The 20057-nt window shown below is 35.0% G+C and overlaps 5 protein-coding genes across 8 annotated transcripts; 4 read left to right on the top strand and 1 right to left on the bottom strand.

Moving 5' to 3' along the window:
* Positions 1-2261: 2261 nt before the first annotated feature.
* On the top strand, positions 2262-2964 carry LOC111828654. Its single transcript, XM_023777131.1, has 2 exons — positions 2262-2531; positions 2612-2964. Exons 1-2 carry the CDS (start codon positions 2331-2333, stop codon positions 2849-2851), a joined length of 441 nt encoding a protein of 146 aa, XP_023632899.1. The 5' UTR covers positions 2262-2330; the 3' UTR covers positions 2852-2964.
* A 281-nt stretch (positions 2965-3245) lies between these two features.
* LOC111832418 (uncharacterized protein At3g43530-like) lies at positions 3246-4833 on the bottom strand. Its single transcript, XM_023788732.1, has 3 exons — positions 4120-4833; positions 3880-4041; positions 3246-3800 (listed from the first exon to the last, which is right to left on the bottom strand). The coding sequence occupies exons 1-3, from the start codon at positions 4831-4833 to the stop codon at positions 3375-3377; spliced, it is 1302 nt and encodes a 433-aa protein (XP_023644500.1). The 3' UTR covers positions 3246-3374.
* Positions 4834-6164: 1331 nt separating this feature from the next.
* Positions 6165-9562, top strand: LOC17898268 (trimethylguanosine synthase). Its single transcript, XM_023789498.1, has 12 exons — positions 6165-6335; positions 6431-6485; positions 6571-6613; positions 6710-6789; positions 6869-7297; positions 7396-7520; positions 7925-8088; positions 8180-8411; positions 8592-8727; positions 8799-8893; positions 9000-9123; positions 9295-9562. Exons 1-12 carry the CDS (start codon positions 6217-6219, stop codon positions 9364-9366), a joined length of 1674 nt encoding a protein of 557 aa, XP_023645266.1. The 5' UTR covers positions 6165-6216; the 3' UTR covers positions 9367-9562.
* Positions 9563-11480: 1918 nt separating this feature from the next.
* Positions 11481-14995, top strand: LOC17898172. Of its 4 annotated transcripts, none has more exons than XM_006307005.2 (7): positions 11481-11911; positions 12243-12354; positions 12584-12676; positions 12799-13440; positions 13665-13992; positions 14229-14310; positions 14475-14995. In XM_006307005.2, the coding sequence occupies exons 1-7, from the start codon at positions 11702-11704 to the stop codon at positions 14679-14681; spliced, it is 1674 nt and encodes a 557-aa protein (XP_006307067.2). In that variant the 5' UTR covers positions 11481-11701; the 3' UTR covers positions 14682-14995. The 4 variants fall into 4 exon arrangements, with proteins under 4 accessions (XP_006307067.2, XP_023645437.1, XP_023645436.1 ...); XM_023789669.1 differs by having other exon boundaries at positions 11483-11911; positions 12587-12676; XM_023789668.1 differs by having other exon boundaries at positions 11489-11911; positions 14226-14310.
* Positions 14996-16149: 1154 nt separating this feature from the next.
* Positions 16150-17073, top strand: LOC17899529. The gene has a single exon (XM_006304771.1). The coding sequence runs from the start codon at positions 16150-16152 to the stop codon at positions 17071-17073; it is 924 nt and encodes a 307-aa protein (XP_006304833.1).
* The last annotated feature ends 2984 nt before the right edge of the window (positions 17074-20057 follow it).

The raw sequence follows: 20057 nt of genomic DNA, 5'->3' as shown, positions 1-20057 counted from the left end.
GAAATTCATGTACTTGTTCATAGCTTTGGGAGTTAGCATCGAAGGGTTTCAAGTCATGAGAAAGGTTATAAGTATAGATGCAACATTTCTAAAGAACGGATATGGTGGTGTTCTTGTTTTTGCCTCGGCTCAAGATCCTAACCGGCATCATTATCCGTTAGCGTTTGGTGTTCTTGACGGTGAGAATGATGCGAGTTGGAATTGGTTTATGGAGATGTTGAAAACCGTTATTGGAGACTCCTCTGAAATAGTCTTTATGACTGACAGAAATGCAAGTCTCATCAAAGCCATAGCTAATGTGTATCCACAAGCTCATCATGGGTTTTGTATATACCATTTGTCCCAAAATGTTAAAGGTCATGCTTCGAACTATAACAGAGATGTTGTTGCATGGAGATTCATGGAGGTAAGCAGGTTATACACAGTGGCTGAGTTCGAAGTGGAATACAATTCGTTCAAGATAAGGTATCCAAATGCTGCCAAGTATCTCGAAGATTCTACGAAGGTTGAAAAATGGGCAAGGTGTGTATTTCCAGGAGAAAGGTACAACCTAGACAGTAGCAACGGTGTGGAATCATTAAACAGCGTATTCAAAGACGCTAGGAGGTACTCCTTAATTCCCATGCTTGATGCGATTATCGCTAAATTCTCTGAATGGTTTAATGAACATCGGAAAGAGGCCGTGTCTGGTTCGGTTGCAAATAAATTGGTGCCTTTTGTGGAGAATTACTTGCACGATTTATGGGGGGTTGCTGAGAAACTAAAAGTGACTGAGCTAAACTCTTTTGAGCTGCAATACAATGTCATTGACAACGACGGGAAGCCTTATTTGGTGAATTTGGTTATGAGGACTTGTGGTTGCAGGTTCTTTGATATTCAAAAGTACCCTTGTGTACATGCATTGGCCGCTTTCATAGAGTACCTAAAGACTAAAGATAGAAATAGAGATATCCAAATGCATGAGTTGTGTTCTAGGTACTATTGGACCGAGTTGTGGGCGATGGCGTATTACCAGACAATTTTCCTAGTACCGGATAAGTCTCAGTGGAACGTCCCGGCTTGGGTGAAAGATGTTCAGATCATTCCGCCAAAACGCAAAACAAAGGGTGGAAGGAAGAGAACTAAAAGGTTTGCGTCTACTGGAGAAAAGCGACCACCAAAGAGAAAAAGAACACAAAATAAAAGGCGGCGGAGACAAGGACTACAATGGTTGTTATTCGGAGTTTCTAGTAATGTTTGATTCATGTTTCGTTAATTTTTTGATTCATGTATGGAACCTTCTGTTTGTACCTCTACTCTCTATGTTATGTGACAATGTATGTTTGCTTCTTTTTAGCTTGATGTGTCGTAGCAGGGTGAAACAGGTATAACTGTTATTTTTAAGGCATAACTGGCATCTGTTTGGTAAAACTGGTCAAACTAGTAAAACCGACATACTAGTACAACTAGTATAACTGATAAAAGATGTTTTAGATGCATTAACTATGTATGTACCAATAAACGACATACCTAATGTCTTAACGTTGGTATAACGTTGTTTTAAAACTGACATACTAGTACAACTAGTACAACTGATCAAAGATGTGTAAGATACCTAAAATTACTTTATATTGAACCTAACTAGGTATGTACCAATTAATGACATACTTAATGTGTTAACGTTGGTAAAAAATACAATTTTAAAAAATATTTATATTTTGGGTCGTTATGAAAGAATCTAAACTAGTGTTTCCTTATACTTTTAAGTTCACTTTCTAAATAATCACTAGGTTGAGATGAAAAAGTTATATAAGTATACAATTTTAATATATGAATACATAGAATACTCTTAATTGTAGGTAGACTGACATTAATAAACTGTACAACTACTAAATACAGTTTTAAGTCAGTGTAATACTAATTAAACTGAAAAAACATCAAAAGTACAACTATTTGCAATCTTGGTACAACTACATCCTTGTGGGTACAACTAAGTGTGAACACATAGTGTGAACACAAATTCGGGACACGTGGCAACGTGTGGTTGGTCAATTGTTTTTTTTTTTTCGCAAAACTTTTTCGAAAATTAGCCAAAACATTTTGAAAATTTTGGCCAAAAAGTTTGAATTTCCCGCCCAACGAAATTTCAAAATTTTAAATGTTTTTTTTTTTCATCTCTTCTAGATCTAGATCTCTCTCTCTCTCCTCTCTCTCATTCATCTTCCTTTCTTCTACTCTCGACCTCTCTCTTCTCTCTCTCTCATCAATCTCGACATCTCAATCTCTATCTCTCAAGCCCTCTTTCTTAATCTCTATCTTCTCTATCTCTCTCTCTCAATCTCTCTTTCTCAATGGCGGAGCGATACTACCAAGGGGAGGATCCACACTATCGACACATGAAAGAGGCAAAGAGATATATGGACCGACTTGATGCCGTAGCCGATTCTGATTGGGGCATTCCTCTTCAATGTCCGTGTGGTGAACATATCGTTGAGGAGACATCTCCAACGGAAATTGAGAAGAAGAGATACTTTACTTGTGTTCACTATAAGGTAATACTGGTAATACTTATATAGTGGTAGTACTGGTTAAACTGCACCAAACTTATATATTGTGTTGTGTTGCTTTATAGGATGATGGGTTACACAGGCGCAAATATTGGGTTGATGCGATTGAAGAGGATGCCAAAAGCTTGAGGAAGGACGTGGAAGAGCACACAACTAGATTGAGAGAATACGCAAATCATGACTTCCTTATCTCTCAAATGAAGTTGCAGCTGGAAGGCAATGCAAAAGAGATTGCCTACCTCAAGGACGTAGTGTCAAGTCTTGTGGGTCGAATTGAGCTGTTAGAAGAAATTAGCTTTAAGTAATTAATTTGTTGTGTCTTGTTGTTTCTTTTGAAATTAAGACTCATTGTTTAATATGCTTTAGTTTAAGTCTATGTTGTGTGTGTTTTAATTCTATGTGAACTCTATGTAGTGTGTGTTGCAATTATATCTTATATTTTTGTGCAGTCAAGTTTTACTCAGTTTTACTAGTATTACAATGTCCAACCGCAGTCAAGTTTTACTCAGTTTTACTAGTATTACTATGCCAACCGCAGTCAAGTTTTACTCAGTTTTACTAGTATTACTATGTCCAACCGCAGTCAAGTTTTACTCAGTTTTACTAGTATTACTAGTATTCCAACATCAAGTTTTACTAGTAGTACTAGTATTTCTAGTTTTACCAAATCCTTGGAAAATCTGAAATCGTACTAGGTAATTCTACTAATACCAAATCCTGAAAATAAGTTAAGTTTACACAACCAAAAATACAACCATAAAACAAATAACATTACCAAGTTCACAACCATCACCACAACCATCTTCACAACCATCACCACAACCACATTTAGTTTTTCTTCGATCTTGTCTTGGGTCTTGAACTGGGTTCTAGGGGGGCTGGTCGTTTCTCACCTTTCTTCTTCTTCGTCTTCTTCACGGAAGCTTCCAATTCATTAAACCGTTTCTCAAGTCCATCTAACTTCTCGAAAATGATAACAAACTTCGAACTCACTTCTTCTTGGAGGGTGTTGACCACCGCCTCTAGAGTATTGAAGGCTATTCTCGGTGTAGGAAGGGTATCTTCGATTTCTGACCGGGCCACCACATCTTCATCGAACATCTCTTCGAAAAACACACCCTTACCTTTCGAAATGAGCTTCATCCAACTCTCAACCACAACATCATGCACATCATCATCTTCGTGACCTTCGTCGATGAGTTCTTCCAACAGTAGAGATTCTTCATCGGTACATTCTAAGATAGAGACAATATCCTGTTTAAACAAAAGAAAACACACACACATTAAAAACACCAAATTACTAGTTAAAGTTTCGATGAATTGGACAACTAACCTTAGTTTCACCGAGAACGTCATTTAGCTTCTTGAGAGGAAACCCTTTCATCGCCCCTTGCTTGAATTTCCTCCTACACATCCGGGGACACTCTATGTCCGCGTCTGGCCTAAATTCAATGAATTCATTACCGAGTGAAGGAATCGCCTCAAAAGCCAATAACTACACAACATATATAATTCATGTTAGCACAAAAGAAGTTAACAATCACAATGAAATTCGATTAGACAAACCACTAACCTCCATCGGGATACAAAATCCCGGAACCGGCCAAATTGCTCCTTCTTTCTCCACCACCCCATCAAAATGGCGCATTGTGTGCGAGATGGACTTGAGCATGTGCTCAAACGAGTACCTTCCCCAAGGAAAGGTAGCACAAAACTGCAGATCGTTAACCGCTCGTAGACATAGGCTATCTATGGGCGTCGCTAACTTCCCCGAGTTCTTGGTGTCCCCGACAAGGATACTCACTAAAAAGTAGAGTACCATCATCTTCAACCTGTCATGAGTACGATCCGGAACCATCGTCTGTAGTTTTTCCTTGACGTCTTCCAATCTTACCCTCCTAAGGTCCTTGAAGTGCTTCCTTTTGAACCTTTCACTTCCCGCGTTCATGTAACCCTCCGGATAGGCCCGACAATCCAAACCCGACATTAAAGCATGCTCTCTCAATCCATACCGGATTGGGACACCGTTTACCACGAACCAAACTTCCTTCTTTTTCTCTATGCAAGCCGTACGAAGAAGGAGCATCCACATTCCCATAACCTTGTGGTTTGGGTCCTTTTTCAAGTGGAATATGTGCTTGAACTGCATATGGTCTTCAAACCACTCCTTCTCGCTCTTCGTCATAGGAATATCCAACCCTTTATCTAGTAGAGACAAAGTTTCATGGATATGGCACCTTGTCGATAGCTTTATCTTCTTGTTGTACTGACTCGGTGGGAAGTGCATTCTTAACGGCTGCATTGGTGTCTCGTCGTCGGAATCCTGCAAAAAAACAGTAATATTGTCTTAGTTCTACCAGTTTTACACACACAGTTTTACCAGTTGTACCTAGTTTCACTAACACAGACAGTTCTACCATTTATACCCAAACGGTTGTACCCAGTTTTACCTAGTTTTACAACACAGTCAGTTTTACTTATAGTTCTACCAGTTTTACTTAACCAGTTCTACCGAGTTACACCTAATTTCACAACACTACCAGTTTTACAACTAGTTCTACCAGTATTACATGACAAGTTATACCTACTTTTAACGAAATACCATACATCAATTGAATCAAACACCAAATCGTTTTAGACCCTTACATCGTTTTCATTCGAGTTGGTTCCCGAGTTGGAGCTTTCCTCGTCATTATCTCCATCTTTCTCTTTAGAACCTTCTTCTTGTTCTTCTTCTTCTTGTTCATCTTCTTCTTGTTCTTCTTCTTCTTGTTCTTCTTGTTCTTCTCCTTCTTGTTCATCTTCTTGTTGTTCTTCTTGTTCTTCTCCTTCTTCTCCTTCTTCTCCTTTTTCTCCTTTTTCTCCTTCTTCTTTTTCTACTTCTTCTCCTTCTCCATCTTCTCCATCACTATCGGATGAGGATCCTAGAGTTTCACTACTCTCCTCACCGTCTTCTTTCTCCTTCTCGCCGACGGTCTCCTCCTCTGCCACAACCGCCGGCGCCTCACGGAAATCGGCCAATGCTCCTTCTTCCTCGTTTACTTCTGGAGTTATCTCTTTCTCCCCGGCCGGCGGAGAATTCTCATCCGCCGAGAGAAACTCTTCGTCCGCCGCTTTGTCTACTTCCCCTTCCCCAATGGGTTCTTCTTCGGCCGCTTTTGCTTCTTTTGCTACTTCCGCCGCTTTTGCTTCTTCGGCTTCTTCCGCCGGCGCCGCTCGCACCAATGCTTCTTCAACCATTTCTTTCTTCTTTCCCCTTCTTGTTTCAACCATATTTCTTCCAATCAATGTCAATACTCAAGATGATACTCGATGATTGCTCAAAATGGAGAGAAACTGAGAAAAACTACTCGAATTCAAATCTGAGTTCTCGACACTTAGAGAGAAAAAGAGAAGAAGAAGAAACGGTTCGATTAGGGATTTCTAGTTTTTAATTTTTTCAAATTTTTGTTTTTTTCTTTTTTATTATTTCGGGTTTCTGGGTTATATTAATGGGTGGGTGGATATATCCAGGTTTTTGATGTAATAATACAGTTTTGACGAGGATACAGTTGTAATTGAGGTGTTTTTCGATTTAAATAAAAAACAAAAAACAAAGAAAGAATAGAAAGGGAGAATAGCGATTGTTCCTCCCCAAATAAGGGCACACGAGACGATTTCTCGTCTGTCTATGGAGGTTTTGATTCATATTCCTGAAAGAATGGGAAAGGTCACAGGCGAAGTAGAAGAAGAAGGTGAAGCTATTATATCTCTGGGGTCTCTCTTCAAGCTTACTCAAATCCATCTATGGTAATAAGCCTTAAGTTATTTCAATAGGGTTAAGCTCTTTTGTTGTGTTTTCAGCTGGTTTTGTTCTGATTCTCTCGTCTGTTTAAAATACTCAGGGACGATGGGTCTAGAGATACTCATTTGGTTCCTCTGTTCCATGAACAGAGTGGTGTAAGTGTTCTTTAATAATTTTTGAGTTTATCTTAGGTTTCTGTGATTTTGGGGTTTTAATTTTGGTTCTTTTTTGGTAATGCAGGTAGCCCCAAACAAGAGTGTTGATAATACTTCTGGAATTGCGAGTATGTTTTTACTTTTGGGTTGTCTTTAAAGTTTTGATTTTTATTGGTGGTTGTTAAAGATCTTTGAAAGTTGTTGAATTTTGATGTTTGTTGAAGGTGTTAGGTCTGAGGAGATGGGACTGATGAAAGAGATGAATGATTTGGGTCTTCCTGTTTCCTTTCGAACAAATAAGGAGGTACCTTGTGATCCAATTTTATAAATTCATGGTTTTTTAGTTAGTTTTGAATGATCTGAGAATTCAACTACTTATGTAGTGGAAGAACAGAACAAGAGGATACCAAAAGGAAGGACTCAAGGTTCAAATAAGCGAGGAGGTTAATGTTCTTTTCGAAGAAGAATACAACGAGGATGTATCTATTGGTGATGAGGAAGTTGAACCGTGTCTAGAAGATGGTTGTGTTCAAAGTACATGTACCACAGTTGAAGAGAAAAATGATGATATTGTTGTAGGAAGCTGTTTCTTGGGAAATGGAGATGGAGATTCAGTGTTGTCATCAGAGACAACAGATTCTCAGAGTGGTAACCATGAATCTAATGAATGGAAAGTTTATTGGGATACTTACTATGGAAGAAGTTATTTTTACAATATGAAGACACAAGAGTCAACATGGGAAGCGCCGCTTGGGATGGAGCATCTAGCTTATAGTGACGAAAGCCACAACTTGAGTGAATTGGCTATAGAGGTGATTGAGATGGATGCCTGCCTTTTTATCTTTATTGTAAACTTTCAGAAGAATTTGTTCCTTTATGTGTGATTGGTTATTTTCTTTTTGGTATTCAGACGACAGAGAAGCAACATGATGCTGTGGTTGGAACTGGACCTGCCGATGATGTTGATGCTGAAAAACCTTATGATCGTGGTGGAGCTTGTGAAACAGAAACAGAAGCCCTAGCGGAAGTTAACAGGTATTACAATTCTATATAATGAGGTATTTCTTCCAGCTGGTTTATATCATGGCATTATGTTCCTGGACTGAACTTAGTTGAAGTGAGGTTTTTACAAGGAATAAACAATCATATTTGCTTTTATATCTTGTGGAATTAGCTATTGATCATGGTTTTATGTGTCTGTACCCAGTGTACTGAGTATTGATAAGCAATCTTGTGTGGCAATACTTGATACGACTACAAGCAGAATTGTTTTAGTACAACTTTAAACATTGAGAGTTATTGTAATGGTCTTGTTTGAAGCTATTGTTACAATATTAAATGTCGTAACTTTGAAAGTACCGGTATGCTTACAAAACAAACTTTTTGTCTGTTATTGAGCCTCTGTAACAACAGCCTTCTAACATATTCCTTGTTTCCAGTTCTACTGATACATACCAAGAAACTTTCGTTGGAAATCAATCTTTTGATATTACAACTCTTGATGAAGAGGGAAACAGTGCATATGTTGTCAAGTCTGTTAGGAAGGCAAATAAAGAGTCCAGAAGATCTCGCGCCAAAAAGAAATTACTCAATTCGTACACAGGTTTGAAATATCTATTGCATACATGTAGCTTTGAGTTTTCATAGCTGCAGTTGGTCCATTGTTAAAAGTTTTTAAATTCTTCCGTGAGTAGGGACTGGAATGAATGGTGTTCTTGAAGAATATTCTGCAATCCTTGGCAAGTATTGGTGCCAAAGATACTTCCTCTTCTCTAGATTTGATGAAGGCATCAAAATGGATGAGGAAGGATGGTTTTCTGTCACTCCTGAACTTATAGCTAAGCATCATGCCACACGTTGTAACGGAGGAATAGTCATCGACTGTTTTACTGGAGTCGGTGGAAATGCTATTCAGTTTGCATCAAGGTGAGTGAACATAGACTTTTCATACTTAATTTTTTAGTGGTTTTAGAGTTTTTAATATAATTTGGCAGTTCTTAGTCACTCAATCATTGCTAGATTTTCTCTACCAACTGGTGGAGGTAAGGTTTTGCACATTTTGGGCAATTTCCCTGTTTCATTTCCTGCTGTGTTGTGCCTTTGTAGGAGTCACTATGTGATTGCAATTGATTTGGATCCAAAGAAACTTGATTTAGCACAGCATAATGCTGCCATATATGGTGTTGCTGATAAAATCGACTTTGTGAAGGGAGACTTCTTTGACTTGGCCCATAACTTGAAGGTCTTTTTCTTCAACTCTCTTATATATTTTGTTTTTCGTGTAGCCATTGAAAATAAAAATTCATTGTACAGGCAGGCACTGTGTTCTTATCGCCTCCCTGGGGAGGTCCTGATTATCTTAAAGCGAGTACCTATGACATGAAGACAATGTTGAGACCTCGTGATGGGTATATCTCTCCTGCTGATTATTTATTGTGTGATTAAGAGTTTCTTTAGCTCTCATATCTCTTTCAATGATAAGAAATATTGACTCACTGTCCCTGAATGATGCAGAGACACTCTTTTTAAGTCAGCCATGAACATTGCATCAACAATCATTATGTTTCTTCCAAGAAATGTTGATATTAACCAATTGGCAGAACTAGCGTTATCAACATCTCCTCCATGGTCACTGGAGGCAAGTGTCTTTTCCAAGAAACTAGATAGATTCTGATGCTTATTCAGTGATTTTCCGTCACTAAAAACCGATGATTTGTCATCTTGTTGCTTTGTTGAAAACTATATGGCATTTGAGATTGATACTGGAAACAAACCCATTCATCTAATCGGCCAGCCCCAATGTTTTCAGGTAGAAAAGAACTACTTAAATGGGAAGCTGAAGGCGATAACAGCATATTACGTCAGACAAAATACTTGTTAGAACTTTAGAAGAAGACGGCGATGCAGGAAGGCCACAAAGGGCAAAGTTACCTTGCAATCCGCATTTGTGTCAGCTTGTTTGAATCCAAGTAGATGAAAAAATGATTTGTGATCATAGGTGATGCCTTTGTATGTACAAAATGTATTTTGTAAACTCTGGGTTAAGCCCATTCTATATAGAACTCTTGATTCAGAAATTTTGTGTTTTGCAATCTACTCATTGATTCACACAGTGTATTGAAATAGAAACTTGTGTAAGAAAACGAAATTGAGACAGAAGTGTTTCTATTTTGTTGCTCATACACTGTATCTCCACAATCATTTTTGTCGGGATCATGTGCAACAACATTGTACAGTAGAATCTTATCCTCTGTTTGGCCAAGCAAACAGAACACGATGAGAAGCAATATACAGCCAAAAATGTACATTTGTCCGAATCAGAGCATTTAGTAATGATGTTTCAGCCACATTATACGACCAGCTACAACAAGCTGTTTACATGGCAGTTTGAGATATCTCTTACTTGATGATTCAACTACTGTGCTAGACTTTGATTAAAAAAACAGACAAATCAAAAGAATTTGTAGCAAGTACATATATTAACATTTAACATCCCATAGTTGGGAAGTTGTGAAAATTTTATGATTTGGTGGATCAAAATTATATGATAAATTGCTAAGTTAATATTAGTAAATGGCAAAACAGTACTAGAAAAGGTTTGAAATGATTGTAAATAATTATTTTTTTAGAATTTTTTTTTTTTTTGTAAAAGGATAAATTATTTTAGATGCTCAATATATATAGAGCATTATGATAATATTTTGCACATTTCTATGCTTGAAATAGAAACTTTTTCCATAAATTAGTTTTATATTTTCTGGTTAACATAACAAGTCAAAAGATGCAAAATATTTTTTTTTTCTTTCTTTTTTCTTTTTGAATGTAATGTTAAATTATATTAAAAAAAAGTGTTACGTGTTTACAACAAGTGAATCGAAAATAAATAAAAAATGATGAGATTTTGCTGAAAATTTCAGAAAAGAAAAAGGGACTTAAGAGACTTCATGAAGTTGTTCTTGTTTGCAGCCATGTTTGGAATCCAGCGTCATATTTGCCATCTTCCGTATCGTTGTGCATTGGTTTCGAACTTGTTGACCGATCTTCCTGATCAGTATTTTATTTTTTCTAATACTTCATTTTTAGTTAGTTTAGCTTTTATATATTACAATTTCTTCAAAAATTGTACTAGGTATTGATGTCATATGTATTAGACTTTGACGTATTTTTTTTTTTTTGCATAATATATCTTGATTTCGACATCTGCCGAATAATGTTCTTGCCTCTATCATTAGCTCGAGTAGTCCCTATTTCTAGTCTTTTAGTCACCTTTCAATGGCTTCCTTAATTTGATTATGTGCGAGAAACTGTCCTCTTGAGTAGTCAGAAGCGGACTAGTTCCCGAAAGATTGGAGAAGTTAAAAAAGAGTCTCGAGAACAAGGCGTTGAGCATATCGACTTTTGATTTTCCCTAATAATCAGAAGGGATAAACCCCGAAAACTTGAAAACCATCCTTAAGAAGTTACGAAGATAATTTTAACAGATGAAATGAAATATAAGTTTGCATCCCATTAAATAAATTTTACACTGTATATTCTCCAATTACTTCCACCATATGAATATTTTCATCGAAAACAAATTTAACCATCCGATAAAATCCAAAATTTTCTATCCAAATAAATAAATGAACAAAAATAATATCGAAAATACTTAAAATAAATTAAATAAAAACTAGAACCATAAATTGCACACCCACAAGACAATGTATAATATATTAATAACCATTTGATAAAATAGTAATTACGTAAACTGTACAGTGTACAGTTAGTTAGTAAAAATAATAACAAGAATTAAAAAAAAAAAACATTCATAACTTACCTCTACCCCATTTTATTTTAATCCAACATAAAAAAAACACTTCTCCATCATTATTATGACAAAATAAACCAACATCGTTATTACCCCATTGTGCCTTAATTACTGGAAAAGTCTCATATCAACCAAAAAAAAAAAAAAACACACCAATCAAATTAAATTTAAAAAACACTGTATACAAATTCATTAACATTCGTATCTACCACGCCCCAAAAGATAGCTAAAACCAAAAAAAAAAAAAATTTCATTTTCATCTCTTTAAAGTCAAACTCACACATTTTTTTTTCCTGACAGTCTCTCTGAGTCACACCACCACAACAACAACAAACCTCTCTCTCTCTCTCTCTTTTTCTATCTTTCTCCTTCGAGCTCGATTTCACAAAAACGGTTAAAAAGATTCCCAATGCCGTCGGAATCTTCATCACCGTACAAACTCCACCGTCCGGCGAAACCCGGAGTAAGAAGATCTCGACGAGACTCAAGCCCTGACTCTATAATCTTCACACCGGAATCTAATCTCAGTCTCTTCTCTTCCGCTTCCGTCAGCGTCGATCGTTGCTCCACTACCTCCGACGCTCATGACCGTGACTCTCTCGTCTCCGGTCCTTCTCTGGTACTACTCCTCCACCACTACATTGTTATCACTCTTCATTAAATCTGAGAGTTTCGTTGATTTGTTTTCGCTACTTATGAATACGCGAGTGTGATTGTGTTTGACTTAGTCAAAATCATGCAAAAAATTGTTCACTGTTCATTGTTCAATGAAGCTTAGAATACAGATTCGTGTTTCGATTGCACTGGATTTAGAGTTTTGGAGATGATGATTACATGCAACAGAGATGTGTATAGCTTTCGTTTGTTGTTTGTGTTAATTATTAGATCTTGGCTTTATTTTTGAATTTTGAAGTAACTTTTGTTTGGTTGGCATTATATGAGATGAACAGGAGCGAGATCAGAGGGTTGGTTCGTCAAGCTGTAAAGATCTAGATCTAGACAAGCGTGGAACAGGGTGGAAGAATAGTCGTAACGCTAGAAAAAATTCAAATAAAGTGAAAGGTACTACTACTACTACTACTTCTACTACTATGACTAGTGATGTAGTGTTACTGCTAGTGATTGAATTGAATTGATTACAAAGTTGTCATGAAAAGAGAGAGACAAGCGACAAAATAAGTCTATAAAGAGATCAATTATGCTTTTGGAAATTTGAGAAAGAAAAAAAGAATAGTTCACGTGTTTCTGTTTCTCTTACTTTTACTTTTCTTGTTTTCTACTGAGAAAAAAGCAGCTTGGAAAGAGGAGTTTGAGGTTAACAAAGATGATGAAAGCCAGAATCTTGATGATTCAGCTAGGAGTTCTTTCTCTGTAGCTCTTAGAGGTGAGTTTACTTTTTCACATTATATACAAAAGGAGAAAAAGAGGGGAAAGGTTTAGACTTTAGTAGTCATACATTGATTACTTGAAGGGAATCACATGTGGTTAAATCTTAAATCTTTGTAGAATGCCAGGAACGAAGATCTAGATCTGAAGCGCTGGCGAAAAAGCTAGATTACCAAAGGACTACTTCATTGGATCTTAGTAATGTAGTCTCTTCGTCTCCAAGAGTGGTAAATGTAAAGAGAACTTCAGTTTCAACTAATAAATCGAGTGTGTTTCCTAGTCCGGGAACTCCGACTTATCTGCATAATATGCAAAAGGGTTGGAGCTCAGAACGGGTACCTTTACGTTCAAACGGGGGTAGGAGTCCGCCCAATGCTGGTTTTTTACCTTTATATAGTGGTAGAACAGTTCCTTCTAAGTGGGAAGATGCAGAGAGATGGATAGTTAGTCCTCTTGCTAGGGAAGGATCTGCCCGAACTTCATTTGGAGCGTCACATGAAAGGCGACCTAAAGCAAAGAGTGGTCCATTAGGACCTCCAGGATTTGCATATTATTCGTTGTATTCCCCTGCGGTTCCTATGGTTCATAGCGGGAACATGGGCTGCTTAACGGCAAGCTCTCCATTTTCAGCTGGTGTGTTGCCAGACACTGTCTCTTCTAGGGGTTCTACTGCATCAGCATTTCCTCAACGAATCGATCCTTGCATGGCTAGATCGGTTAGCATTCATGGCTGTTCTGAAACACTTCCACGCTCATCCCAAGGTATATACGGATCAACTCTCTGTAACTCATTTATATAAACTACATTTGAGTTTTGATATTATCATCCAACTCTCCACAAATTTTATCGTGCTAAAGTTAGAGTGGACAAATCCTGGATCAAACATTAGTATCCTGCTCTACTGATCATTTCAATATCATGCTCTGAGAAGTTTTGAAATTCTCGTTTGGCAACTTACTTACAGATTTATTACCAATATGTGCAGATGACATTCATGAAAGTATAAAGGATGCTGCTACTGATGCTCAAGCTGTCTCAAGAAGGGATATGGCGACCCAGATGAGTCCCGAGGGAAGCATCTGCTTATCCCCTGAGAGACAGTGTTCATTCTCTCCCTCCTCTCCATCAGCACGACCTGTTTCGGAACTACTGAATGCTCGATCCAACCGAGCAGAAGTCAAAGACTTACAGGTTGATGAGAAGGTAACCGTAACTCGCTGGTCAAAGAAGCACAGAGGTCTATACTATGGAAATAGTTCAAAAATGCAAGACCACTTAAATGGCAAAGCTAGGGATCCTCAAGGCCTGACATGGTATGTTTTCAATTATAGGATTGACACATTAGTCACACTCTCCTTAGTTCTGAAGAGTATATAAGTAACTGGAAGGCTTAAGGCTGGTTTTCACCTTTTAAACTACCCCATTGATACAAACTCATGACTCTAGATAGGCTGTCATATCTATATGGACCAATGCTACAATTAATCCATTGTGTTCATACAAATGAACTAGACTTGGAATTCTGATTGAATGTTTCATATATCAGTAGCGCAAAGACCGAGGAAGCCAGCATCATATCTTGGGAAAATTTGCAGAAAGCTAAAGCCGAGGCAGCAATAAGAAAGCTAGAGGTTAGTTAAATCCCTCTCATCCTGTTTTTGTAGCTCTTAAAAACAAATCTGAAGCACAAAAGCTGAGGCGTTAAGCATAGAAACACTTTCATCTGATATCAACAGATAGTCCATATTGTATCCTTACTTCTAGTGTAATCTAATGTTAGACGTATTTTTGTCAGATGAAACTGGAAAAGAAAAGATCATCGTCAATGGAAAAAATAATGAGAAAAGTGAAATCAGCAGAGAAGAAAGCAGAGGAGATGAGGAGGTCGGCGTTAGACAATAAAGTCTCAACCGCATCCCATGGTAAGACTTCATCTTTCAAAAGAAGTGGGAAGAAGAAAATGCCTTCCCTTAGTGGTTGCTTCACCTGTCATGCATTCTAGTTGCCCTTTTTCCGAAGAAAACACGGTAAATGAACACTCTTCTTCACTCATTCGTACGCGTAAGATTTCGTGTTCTTATTCCTACATTGTAATAATATACACTTTTGATCGTAAGTAGCTGTTAATCGATTCCAATACACGCGCTTATAAGTACATTTGTATGTTAGTTACTAGCCGAGTAATATACCCGAGGGATGAGTCTACCCCTTTCCACCTTTGTTGGTTCCTTGTGAGGTGTTTAGAGGTGAATTGATCCCTTGAGAGGACAAGATTTTTCTTACTTACCAATCACATATGCCTCGTTGTTTTCATTATGTTAAATGTTCTTAAATTTCAAGTACAGTTTCTGTCTTTCTGACAAAATACCTTCATTAATTTATATCATAATGTAGTTTGTTTTGGTCGTACTTGTATCATATTGTATGGTTTTGCAACCCAATCAGACTAGATTATCATAAGCTGATTACGTAGCTTCTGCTAATTTGTCGACACAGTTCAGCTAATTATCTGAAAATACATCGCAATTCCTCTGAAAACACTAGACGTTACATTTTAAACAATGAAAGTATACAAGTACAAGAACTCATATGAAAATCTTAGCACTCATAGAAGATAGGTTATTCATATATATCTTAAAATAATAATATCTAACTAGATTTTAACCTGCAAGATATTTTCAAATATTTTTTTTTGTTATTAATTTGGTTTGTTATATAAGATTGTACTACAAGCTGACAAAAAAACATTGTACTACTGTATTTTGATTGTTAATTATATGATTTAACCCGTGTAACATTTCATGACAATTTGTTTTTTTTTTTCTAATAGTTATTTGATCAACCTAACTAAATAAGTCTAATATTCAAAATAATGAAATAATGTTGGCATAACATGACATGACCCGCTATATCACATGACTCGTGCTAAATAATTATCAATAATAGTTTAGTACATATATTTTTTGTATCGTTTGAGTAATAAACGTCCGTTTTCAAAAATTCAAATTGCAACATATGCAAAAAAAATTATATTTTTATTATACATATGTTTTATGTAATAATATAAATTTTAAAATAAATAAGATCATATAAAGATATTGGAGAAATATTTGATTTATTAGGGAGATATTTAGGAAATTTTGTTAAATGTAATAAATATTGATTTCTAATTTTGGAATTTTATTATGATTTAATTACATAATTTACCTTAAAATTTTGTTATTTATTCAAATAGCAAAAGTTTAATTATGCAAATAATACAAAATAAAAGGGTAGAAAACTAAAGGTATTTCAAAAATGTTAATATAGATAAAAGAAAACAAAAGTCTTAAAAATATGTATATTTCATTAAATATATAATGTGGATAATGTTAAAATTATACAAACCCCCTTTCTTTTCGTTCTGCAAATACACAAATACGATTCCCTTCGATCTCATCATCTCATCTCGTTACTGCGTTACACCAACCATGAGTGACGAACATAGAGATTCCGATGATGAACTCAATCTCGATCTGTCTTTAGGGTTACATCGTCCCGTGAGAAGACAAAACCGGTTAGTTCCTCATCAAGATCATCAACAAGAACCCGTGATGGAACAAGAACAAGGTCAAGGTCAAGGTCAAGGCACGTTCATGCAACTCTTGACATCATTAGATCATCCTCCACAAAATATCCAACGTTCTCCTCCTTCTCAAGATCACATGATCATGTCTTTAATTCAAGACTTGACCAACGATGCTTCTTGGATTGTTCCCGAACAAACCCTTCACCCTCTTCATCAAGTTGAAACCGCTCCTCCTAGTGTATCTGCCCCGCCGCACCCTCCTCGCCGCAGAGGTCGGCCACCAGGAGCACAAGCACGTCTTAATCCAACAAATACAGATGCTGATGAAAACAAAGTGATCAGGGAGATTGTACCACCGTATCCATGGTCTAAAAATAAGCCATGTGTAGTTTATACCATCAGTGACTTGACTGCAATGAATATAAACATGATTCATGGTCAAGTCTACTGCAAACCTTGCAACAAGACTCATACGTTGTACTATAATCTGATTGAGAAGTTTTCAGAGTTGTATGTGTACATTAAAGATAACATGGAGATTATGCGTGAGCGAGCACCAGCTATATGGTTATCTTCAACATTGACTCAGTGCGTGACATGCAAGACTGAGATGAAGCCTGTGATTAATGACGAGAGAATGGAAGAAATTAACTGGTTGTTTCTTATGTTAGGGGGAATGTTGGGATGTTGTACTTTGGACCAGCTTAAGTTCTTTTGTCAGGCTAATGGTAAGCATCGAACTGGTTGTAAAGATCGTGTTCTATACAAAGCTTATTTTCGTCAATGCGAACAGCTTGATCCTGAAGGACCATTCTATGTAGAGTGATCATCACGTATCTTTAGGGTTTGCTTTTGTTTTTACTTCTTTTTTTATAATCTCCTCTCTTTAGGTTTTGTGCAAACAAACCATTGATGTCTTTACTTAATCATTTATGGATGTTGTCTACGACATTGATCTTGATCTTGACAGTAATGATATCCTACTGCTACATGTTCTTTTTAGTTATATATGTATATCACTTTAAGATAAACATGGACTTGAGAAATAAATTTTTACATAGAAAACTATATTAGCCACATCACCCAATCATTGTGAGCTGTATGTGTTTGAGGTTGTCATGAACTAAGAATAGTTGAAGCTTATTGTATTGTGGAGCAGAGTAATTAAATTTTATCATCGTGGTAAAGAGATTTATGATATTTTCATACTATACTGTTTATATCGCTTTTTCTTGCTGTAGCAGTCGATGCAAATGTGACCTTGTCCACATGCCAAACTTGGTTATATTTTCGTCCATTGTTTTAAGATCTCAACTAGGTTTTAACCGGACGATTGTTTTGACTAAAAATATATATATTTAAGTTATATTTGTTATTTTTATTATTTTTTTAGTGATTAAGATTGTATAACTGTATTTTTATTGTTATTTTTATTACTTAACTCGCGGAATATTTTTTTGTAACTTGTGGTACTAATAAATTATGTTTAAGTTATATTTGTTATTTTTTTTTTTAACCCGTAAGATAACCCATAAGAAAAACATAAAACTCAAACCCGTTAAATCATATTTATGTTAAATATAAACCTTGAATGTTTATAGATTTCGAGAGAGATTTTGGTTTTTGTTTTCCTAAAACTCATTTTTAACCAATCAAGATTTTAAAATTTTGGATTCCCTAAAATTTAGTAAAATTTTTTTGTTGTAATCTTCCATTCAAGATTTTGGATTTTTAAGATTCATATTAGTCATATTTATAATGGTTCCGAACCATTGTCTAAAATTTTCTATCCGATGTGGGACGTTATACATATATGTTTTTTTTATCGATTGAGTAATATACGTCCGTTTTCAAAAATTCAAATTGCTACATATGCGAAATTTTTTGTGTATTTTTATTATACTTATGTTTTATGTAATAATGTAAATTTTAAAACAAATAAGATCATATAAAGATATTGGAGAGATATTCAATTTATTAGGGAGACATTTTAGGAAATTTTGTTAAATGTAATAAATATTACTTTCTAATTTTGCGATTCTGGTGTAATTTAATTACAAATTTAATCTTAAAAGTTTGTTATTTATTTAAATGGCAAAGATTTATTATGCAAATAATGCAAAATAAAACGTTATTTTCCAAAAGGTACTTCAAAAATGTTAATATAGATACAATATTTCTTAGGGCTCTCTACGCCTTTTTATTGTTGCATTATATATACCATAGGTAGGCATAACCGTAACCAAAAGCTTATATGAAGTTTATATGATACATAATATATATATATATATATGAAAATATAACCTTAACCTTAACCGTATTTCTATCCGAAGTCGGACCGTTAATCAACCGTTACCAAACCATAACCGTATAAAACGGTTAGAAATTTTAACCGTTATACCATTAAAATAAATCAGTCATGCACGCTTAAAAAAATATAATTGTAACCGTTATCAACCGTAAACGTATAGAACCGTACGGTTAACCATATAATTAAGGGGGAATTTCAAAAATACCCCTTTTCATATACCTCTTTTTAAAAATACCCTCTTTTCAAACTTTATCAAAAAAACCACCAAAAATGTTGAAATTTATCTAAATATGTGTGTAATCTTATAAACATATACACAAATTATCTTTTTATGTGTATAAAACTTTATATACCTTTCATAAATAGCGTAAAAATAAATTATAAAAACCATAGAAAAACTTTATAAAACTGTATAAACCCTTTTAAAAACCTTATAAAACTTATAAAAACGAATTAAAACTATTTAAAACATTTTAAAATATTTATATTGAATCTCCCCGTAGTAGTTATTATATAGAAGTAACTTATAAACTATATAAAACTTTATAATTTTTTATATTTAAATAGGGGTATTTTTGAAAATGGATAGATAAAGGGGGTATTTTTAAAAAGTGGTATACCAAAAGGGGTATTTCTCAAAAATTCTCTATAATTAATCGTATTAATAAACATTATTTCAGTAAAATAATGTTTTAAATTGTTTAATGTGTTAACTAGTAACTCTAATCCACTCTACTACTCATTTCATTATTCAATTCAAAAATAATTTAATTTAAATATTTGTAGGTTCATAACCATTAATTTATTTAATTGTATTTGTGTTTGATTAAACAAAAATCATTTTTAATTAATTTACTATAAATATTTGAATCATATAATTACATATATTTCATATTGTAAATGAAAATGATTTGATATGGTAAAAAAATATAAAACTTTGTTTATAATATTATCTATATCATAATCATAATATTATCTATATCATAATCATAATATTATCTAGAGAAATTGATACCAATAACCTTTTTATGATACACTCTTTTAAAAATACCCTCTTTTTTTACCATTTTCATTTTTGCCCTCTCTTAATTTTTAATGGCTATTTTACCCCTATTTGAAAGAATATTCTTTCACAAAGGAAGGAATATTCCTTCCAAAAATTTTCCCCCCAAAAATTTCCCGCCAAAAAAGTTTCCGAGAAAAAATTTTCCCGCCAAAAAATTTCCGCAAAAATTTTCCCGCAAAAAAAAAAATTTTCTCAAAATTTTCCCGCCAAATTTTTTTAAAGGGTTTACAAGATTTTTTAAAGGGTTTTTTAAAGGGTTTACAAGGGTTTTAAAGGGATTTACAAGAGTTTTTAAATGGTTTTTAAAAGATTTGTAATGGTTTTTAAAGAGTTTTAGAAGCCTACAAAGGTTTTTAAATGGTTTTTAAATGATTTACAATGGTTTTTAAAAGTTTTTATAAGTTTATAACAATTTTAAAAGGATTTACAAGAA

The sequence above is a fragment of the Capsella rubella genome, unplaced genomic scaffold (assembly GCF_000375325.1).
Source record: "Capsella rubella cultivar Monte Gargano unplaced genomic scaffold, Caprub1_0 scaffold_1, whole genome shotgun sequence".
Lineage (NCBI taxonomy): Eukaryota > Viridiplantae > Streptophyta > Magnoliopsida > Brassicales > Brassicaceae > Capsella > Capsella rubella.
This window is presented reverse-complemented; position numbering and strand designations above follow the sequence as displayed.

Bases quoted from the DNA above. Each gene is read 5' to 3' on its own strand.
- LOC111828654 (XM_023777131.1), top strand. From the start codon at position 2,331: ATGGCGGAGCGATACTACCAAGGGGAGGATCCACACTATCGACACATG. The intron at 2,532-2,611 runs GTAATACTGGTA...GTTGCTTTATAG, and splicing joins TTACTTGTGTTCACTATAAG to GATGATGGGTTACACAGGCG.
- LOC111832418 (XM_023788732.1), bottom strand. From the start codon at position 4,833: ATGCACTTCCCACCGAGTCAGTACAACAAGAAGATAAAGCTATCGACA. The intron at 4,042-4,119 runs GTTAGTGGTTTG...TATGTTGTGTAG, and splicing joins GATTTTGTATCCCGATGGAG to TTATTGGCTTTTGAGGCGAT. The intron at 3,801-3,879 runs GTTAGTTGTCCA...TTGTTTAAACAG, and splicing joins ACGTTCTCGGTGAAACTAAG to GATATTGTCTCTATCTTAGA.
- LOC17898268 (XM_023789498.1), top strand. From the start codon at position 6,217: ATGGAGGTTTTGATTCATATTCCTGAAAGAATGGGAAAGGTCACAGGC. The intron at 7,521-7,924 runs GTATTACAATTC...CCTTGTTTCCAG, and splicing joins GCCCTAGCGGAAGTTAACAG to TTCTACTGATACATACCAAG. The intron at 8,728-8,798 runs GTCTTTTTCTTC...TTCATTGTACAG, and splicing joins ACTTGGCCCATAACTTGAAG to GCAGGCACTGTGTTCTTATC.
- LOC17898172 (XM_023789668.1), top strand. From the start codon at position 11,702: ATGCCGTCGGAATCTTCATCACCGTACAAACTCCACCGTCCGGCGAAA. The intron at 11,912-12,242 runs GTACTACTCCTC...TGAGATGAACAG, and splicing joins TCGTCTCCGGTCCTTCTCTG to GAGCGAGATCAGAGGGTTGG. The intron at 12,355-12,583 runs GTACTACTACTA...CTGAGAAAAAAG, and splicing joins AAATTCAAATAAAGTGAAAG to CAGCTTGGAAAGAGGAGTTT.
- LOC17899529 (XM_006304771.1), top strand. From the start codon at position 16,150: ATGAGTGACGAACATAGAGATTCCGATGATGAACTCAATCTCGATCTG.